This window comes from Artemia sp. Qi Xiang Cuo, chromosome 15 (assembly GCF_049724085.1).
Source record: "Artemia sp. Qi Xiang Cuo chromosome 15, ASM4972408v1, whole genome shotgun sequence".
Classification (NCBI taxonomy): Eukaryota; Metazoa; Arthropoda; class Branchiopoda; order Anostraca; family Artemiidae; genus Artemia; species Artemia sp. Qi Xiang Cuo.
In genome coordinates, this window is record NC_142808.1 from 66,324,125 (window position 1) to 66,331,897 (window position 7,773).

General features: G+C 33.2%; 1 protein-coding gene and 1 long non-coding RNA gene across 2 annotated transcripts in view; one reads left to right on the forward strand and one right to left on the reverse strand.

Annotated features, from left to right (window-relative positions):
- Window positions 1-336, forward strand: part of LOC148944006 (uncharacterized) — a 13,485-nt gene extending 13,149 nt beyond the window's left edge. Inside the window, exon 3 of the mRNA XM_089101330.1 lies at window positions 215-336. Coding sequence (XP_088957456.1) covers window positions 215-336 — 122 coding nt within the window. The remainder of the gene's footprint in view (window positions 1-214) is intronic.
- A 355-nt stretch (window positions 337-691) lies between these two features.
- On the reverse strand, window positions 692-6,071 carry LOC148944007 (uncharacterized). Its single transcript, XR_016142920.1, has 3 exons — window positions 6,040-6,071; window positions 3,041-3,292; window positions 692-1,148 (listed from the first exon to the last, which is right to left on the reverse strand). It is a non-coding gene; the product is annotated as an uncharacterized LOC148944007 (long non-coding RNA).
- Window positions 6,072-7,773: the final 1,702 nt, after the last annotated feature.

Sequence of the window (7,773 nt, forward strand, 5' to 3'; positions counted from 1 at the left end):
TAAATCTTTATTTCACTTTGAGAACTCATTATTTATTATGGAACTTGACCAATTCCATGGGGGGGATCGGGGGAAATTAGGTGCAATAGACTTTGCTGGTATGGGGAACTTCTTCTGAATATTGGCATACTCATCTGCAATGCTTCTATACATGGCTGGATTTCTTAACCAATTATGTAGTGTGTGTGAGCTATTTGATTCAATTTTTGTCAAGAGAAAGCTACGTCTAATGAAGGCCTTGAGATTGCAGAAGTCACAACTGACAATCATCTGGGAATTGGGAAATGGATTCACAGAATGGATTCATCTACATCTACCTACTTCTCCTATCTGTAGAACCAAAGGTCTTTTTCAAGGCCAACAAATTTGAAAAATGAATACTCATTGTTAATAATCAGAATATTTTCCTTTTCAGGTTTTTTTTTGGCTAAATACCAAAATTTTTGTCCAACTTTATATATATATATATATATATATATATATATATATATATATATATATATATATATATATATATATATATATATATATACATATATATATATATATATATATCATATATATATATATATATATATATATATATATATATATATATATATATATATATATATATATATATATATATATATATATATATATATATATATATATATATATATATATATTTTGCCCTAGTTTCAATATTTTCTGTTGTTTTACTCAACCTTGATCAATATAGTTTCAGAAGAAGTCCAAGCCCTATAAAATATAAAATTTCCATCAAGTTAACAACCTGTATTAGAGGAGTTTAACTCCTTTTCTGAAAAATATGAAAAAATATTCTAGTGATTAACTTTAAAATGCATGAAAGATTTTTTTGTTACATCAATTGTATTAAGTAAAGAGGCACTTACAAAACGACTTCTATGCATAAAAAACACTCATCAACTAATTAAATACTTGTAAACACAAAGAAATCAATTAAAGAAACATTTATAAAAAACAACTTCTATGCATCAAGGAACCCAGTATTGAGGCCACTTGACTCAGGGAATTTCTCTCTAATCTTCATGTAAACACAGGATGGAAGGGGAATTCTGATCCTTTCTCCAAGATAAGTATATACAGTCCTGACAAATTGCCTGTAGGCAATGTACCTCATTCGTCTAAAAAAAGAGAAAAAGGAAATACAACTACTCTTTCACAAATCTAAAAATCCATTAATATTAGGGGTTTATTTACTAGTAGCAATTACTCCATGTGTTCCTGACTTTTTCAAGTTGTAAAGGAGGCCTTAGTTTTGTGTAAATTTAGTAACTCAATTTCAGTAAAAGTAATAATCCCCTTTGCTGGAATCCTAACTTGCCAGTTGATTTTTCAAAGGTTTGAGCCTTACAGATGGTTCGAGGTAATCCTTGGATCCTTTCTGATTAATTAAGAGATACATGATCTAATTAAAATTGATTAGAGGATAGAAAAGGGCTGAGATCACCCTTGTAAATAACTCAAGATTTTGTTAGAATTTATCCTATTTGGTGGTTGGTCTCATAGTTTTGTCTGTATATTTCCTTTTAGTAAGGCTGGGTCTGTCTAAACAAAGTATAAAATTCATTAAATAATAAAATAATCTAAGAGTAATTAAATTTAAGAACTCCAATGACCTTCCCAAAAATATAGAATTTCTGGAATAAGCTTTGAATAGCCTAAGGTTTAGGTGAAAAAAAAAAACCTAAAACAAGGATTAAAAGCTATGAGCTTTTTTGCGTTCCCTCTTACAACCTAGTGTCTCGTGGAACTTAAGCTTAGTGTTTATAATAAATCTCACACCCAGGACTTGGAATTCCCTGGACTACGGTTTTATGTACCCCCCTACTTGGATCCGTCTAATGTTATACAGAAGTCTGTATCCAAGAGGAGAACCCTATATTTTACTTGTCCTTTCCCAGCTGTAAATACAAATGGTAGTCTTGATGTTATACAGAGAAACTAAGAAAAAAGGAGAACTATTGGGCAGACAGAGAGTTTAAGATCTTTCCAGTTGAGGGAAATTCAATCCAGGAACTTTTCCTAATCAAGTTTAAGATTTGCCTGAGATTCAGGGGACACTGATCCTTCTACAAGAAATAATTGTAAAATACCTTGCTTTGGGTTACTAAGAAATTTGTAGCCAATTGATATGGTTATTCCGAGTTTTGCCCACTTTCAAACCCCTTTGATTTACCTTCTTGAAGTACCTTAACTAATCAAATAAAACTCATAAATTTGATGCTTTCATTTTTAACCAAATTAGCAGGGTTTACCTAATTTGATAATTTAGATCTAAAGACTCTATAACACAATAGACCCAAGCCTTAACTAATTAGCCAAGTGTAATTTATTCAGCTAGAATATCAGTAGCCCTAAACCTAAGATAATCCCTTTTTTCGGTGAATGACATGTGGACAATGGAAGACCAACAGACACACACACAATATAAGACTATTCAAATCTGAAGAGAGCCATTGAATGGTTTACATAATTAGAATTACAACGTTTCTTATCTTTTATTAAATTTACTAATAAAATTTAGTTGTCACAGAATTTTGAGTACCAATTTGAACTACTGCCTCAGTTTAACATGCTACCAATTGACTGATTGTTCCTTTAAGAACTCTGGGTAGTAAGATTTACAAATATAATTTAAAACATTCAGAAAGAATGTTTAGAGGGATAGGTTTACCCAGAGCCAGGTTAGAGCAACAATCAGACTGAATTTCTAGTCCTAAAAATAGGGCAATCTCAAAATCTTACACGTGCAATGGAAGGGGGGGATTTTATACGGAATACATTCTAGCCCATAAGAAAAATTCTCTACCTGGAGATCTAGAAATAGAAAATAAAGTTGTAAAAACAGACAAAAGACTCTTGGAGATAGTTTGTGCTCAGCTGTAAATAACAGGTGATATTCTGTCACTTAGAAACAATACCTTAGTTTCTCTTGGGTTACTAAGTACAATAACCAACTACGCTTGCATAATGGGGGTTACTAACTTTGCTTGAATAAAACTTATTTACTTACTGGTTTTCATTGTATGTAAGTGAAGCATTATACTGGGTCTTGTACTGCCAATATGCAGTCCTAAGAACCCATGGCTCTAAGCAATTTAGGCAAAAAGCAGGGTGATGTGTGATTCACAGAGGGATGCAAGGTGTGGTTGATGGTGCCTCTGGATCCTTGTAGCTCTCTAGAAAGCCTTTTACTCTTTGTTGTTCTTGGCAGCAGACATTTTCTGTATTTACTGGCCAGACTTTGCATTGAAGACATGAACACCTACAAGAGAACCAATTGTAGTTCAGGCAACTTGGTGGTCACATATCAATCCTAAAACTTAGTCAACCTACCTGAGAATTTATGTGGCCAGGAAAATTAGGCTTAGGGTACTTCTTCATCAGCAAGTTCAGTAGACATTGTCTGTTATGAGTAAACCCAAAACTCTTAGTCATCTCTATTGTAATTCAAGAAGACTTTCCAAGTAGGCCTGTCCACCTAGAGTCTAAGTCAGTTTGACCAAGTTTTAGGATTGACATGACCACTAAGTCACCTGGACTTGCAGTCCTCAGTCAGACAACCCAATTTATAAGCCAAGACAGTAGCATTAACACAAAATTAATTAAAAATTGGTTGACCAACAAAGTTAATGCAGGCAAACAAGATACCTAAGCCTAAATAGGCCCGCCTGTCAGGTGGGTTAAATTATGTTAGGTTAGGACCAATTTTAAAAGCTCAGACAGTTACAATAAAACAGAATTAATTGAAAATTGGTTGACTAAAAAGTTGCCTGGACCTCTGTGCAAACAAGTGGCATAGGGTCCTGCTGCCTGAAGTCTTAGACAGGCAACCCAGTTTATAAGCTCAGAAAATTACACTAACACAAAATTCATTCAAAATTGGCTGACCCAACAAGTTGCCTGGATTTCAGGTGAACAAGTGACATAAGGTCTGCCTGCCTATAGTCTCAGGCAAGGGCAGCTGAGTTTTAAGATTAACATATGAACATCAAATTGCCTGGACTCACAGGCAAACCAGCAACCGTAATAATAATGGATTGGATTTTCAGAATGTATATCCTATAGGCCTTCTAAAAATTATGGGTATTTACTAGTGAAAAGGATGTCACACTGTTATACTAGAGCAACAAAAGAAAAAAAGGTACTGTTCTAATATCTGGGGAACATGCAAGAAGTGAAGTTTGGTTAATGCTAGTGAAATAAAACAAAATAGGATAAAAATATAATAGTGTAGAAACAAATTTTGGCTATATATTTGCACATTAGGGTGGTGGTGGTAAAGCATAGCATATAATAAATACATAACCTAAACAAACCTAGGTACCTTTTTTCCTTCTAAACCCCAAAAAAACTACAGCTTAAATATAGTTCCTAGACTGAGAACCCCCTTGCGTATAGAGCATATGATAGGAAATTACTGGGTATTGGTATCTGATCTTTGCTTTCCTCAAGTTGCATTCTTTCACGTTGCCTAGATATTAGAACAGTACCAAAAAAATTTAATGGAACAACAACAGGAATTATATTAAGAACAAAATTAGAGAGTCATGGCTTCTCTGAATGATAAATGTTGATAAAATAAGGCAATACTATTAGATCATTATCTGTCATTGTTATTATGTAATATATATACACTATATGTGTATTATGAATCATATACAATATATTATTGTATTGTTTGTACTTGCCAATGTACACTGTTTATTCTAATTCAGCATTAGGCCACATAATTTTGGGGTGCCAATTTGGTGAGGGGAGGGGGAGCAGTTGCCTCAGTTAGACTTTGAAAAATACCTTCTTATTTCTATTTTGCTACTTTTCATTTTATCATGGCTAACTGGTTATTTTTGCCCTTTTTACATTTGAGAATTGGAATCACTGACATAATTACTAGATACAAATCATCAGCACAACTGGGTTATATTTTGTTCAGTGAGGAGCCTTAATTAAATACTCTTACTTAGTTACTTCATAATAAATAAATTATTATAGTTAATAGACTTTGACGTTGATACCCCGAGCCTCTACTTTACTCCCCCCCCCTAATATGGAAATAGTTAGCCTAAGTCAGCTTCAATCATTAATCAGCTACAAATAACCTGATTTTATCCCTAGCCAGTTATTTAAAGAAGCAAAATTTTTAGAATAGTTTTACTCGGTTTCTATGGGCTGTTCTGAGCCTTCTAGCCCCTTCAGGGCTAAAAAAATTAATAGTCCCTGTCAAGTGAGTATTTAATTGTAAAAGAGCATGAAAAATACTCATTATTGAATTGTGCTGAAAAGCTAAATTTTGTTGAAAACTGCAGTCTAGGCTATGTACCAAAAATATGGTGTTGATTTATAATTCAGGGTATATTTTTCATCATTATGGAGGGAGGGAGGGGGGTCTTGATAAATTTAGCAATATATGGATTCACAATCCAATTCTGACTATATGTGTGTCTATTTTTTTGGCCAGACCATCTTAAGGTAAAGTTCTACCCAATCATATTATTGAGTTAGGACTAAAGTGAATACACCATTTGATGCCTTTTTTTTATGCAGATTATTAATATATTTATCATTTCTATCGGAAATGAATTTCAGCCCCCCCCCCCTCTATTTGCCCCTTGCGGGTTAGGGTTATAAAGGGGGGGGGGGCTGAAATTAAATTCCAAAAGAAATAATTATTATATTTGTAATCAGCATAAAAAAAAGGCATCAAATGGTGTATTCACTTTATTCCTAACTCAATAGTATGATTTGGTAGAACTTTACCCATCTTAATATGAGGTTAGGCTATTCAGAAAATTTATCTCTTTTGAAATGGCCTAGTCTAAAGAATCTTATAGTGTTTCTTTATAAAGGGTGAAAGCACAAAAATAACACAAAGATGTTCTAAAACTATAGCCTTTCCTTTGTAAGCTAATGAATCTAATTGTGAAATAGGCCTTGGTTGCCTATATTTCTATAGGCTAGGCATAGGCCAATCTACATAAAATGAAGCATTTTTTTTATTCTATTGCTTACCATGATGATGAATCTTCAAATGAACTTCTCGGGAATTGCGCTATGATCTTGGACAGCAAGAGAAGCTACATTAGGTGTCACAAGAGGCTGGAACAAATATCCTGAAATGGTATCTTGCATACCATCTAGCGCTTGGTCATCACCAAAAACATTTTCTGAAACATCTGAATATTCACTTTCTGAACTTGATGTCATAGTTTTTCACAAAATTTATTTTCACTAATGTATATAACTATCAACAGAGTTTGTAAATTTAAATTTTCACAAATGAAAAACACTGTCAGATTCACAGCGAATAGTTTCCGCTAATATTTTTCATTTGTGCAATTTATCATTGTTTTATTATTGACAACACTGTTTTGCGAATTTATTTTAACTAAAAATGCTTATAGCAGTTACGAAAAAACTCGTAGGAAACCCGGATTTTCAGGTATGAGTAGACCTAAAATAGATTAAGAGGGCTAAATGTGTTTTCATTTTGGTGTCCTTGGTACTTTAAGCATTGAATTAAAAATGTGGTGATATTTGGAAACTTTTTCACTTTTGAGGATTTTTAGAGGAAAGACCTGATGATAAAGGTTCTCCCCTTGGATAATATAAGAACTAGGATCATTATTTAAAGTTAGAATTGTTTTCTTAACATGTCTCCCTATGAGGGGGCCAAGGCTAAATAAATACCCTTCAAACTTCCCACATAACAAATTTTGGAAAATTTTTACCAAATCATATTATTTAGTTACAAATAAAGTGGGTATTTGTTTAGCCTTGTGACACCTCATAAGGAGACATGTTAAGAAAACAATTCTTACTTTAAAATATGTATAATGATCCTGGTTCTTATATTATCCAACAGGAGAACCTTTATCATCAAGTCTTTCCTCTAAAAATCCTCAAAAGAGAAAAGTTTCCAAATATCACCACATTGAAAATTCAATGCTTAAGTCTTTTTAAATTGCCGCCTAATAGTCCGGGCGCCACTAAAGCGTATCTCGCTTATTTCTGAGTTGATATGATCAGAAAAACACAGTCAGTTTGACAACAGTTTCCAACTATATCGACCATGCTGACTCTGACTATGGGTGGTGCCACAGCTGGAGATCACGGCTTGACCTTGTAAAAGCAAAAAAACTCTCTTTTTAGGCCTATAAAACGTGTACAGACTGTTTATTTTTTTTCTAAGGTTGTACCACTCCGATGTAGTGGCGTGACATCTCATTTTGTTCCTGACATAGTCCGTTCATAGAATATGTTTGATTTTTTCCGATATCTCGTATAGCCCAGGAGCTATAGGCTAATATTTATTGATTTTCCCCGAAAATCTCAAAATTCAAAGGTTCATTTTCCGCTAAACCACGTATCTTGGACCTTTCTATAATTTTTGTATATTTCATCCTTTTCCAGAATTTACTTTTAGTATTTAGCTTCACATTGCCATAAAGTTCAAAGCTTCAACTGTTCGGTGAAGCCATCTAGAATTTTTTGAAAAAGTATACGTCAAAATGTATATGCAAAAATACATTTTTCCAAAATGATGATATGACACATCTTTTATGCTAGAATTTAACACCAAATCTGAATATGAACTTTACTTTTCAACCAAATATCAACTTCAGTTTTTATAGGTTAATTGTTTTACTACTCCACCTTGAGATTCCCAGGGACGTATTTTGTAGGAAGAAGAAGACGAAAATGATAAAAAGAGCTTTCGTGAAAGAAACAATCTTGTGAACTCTG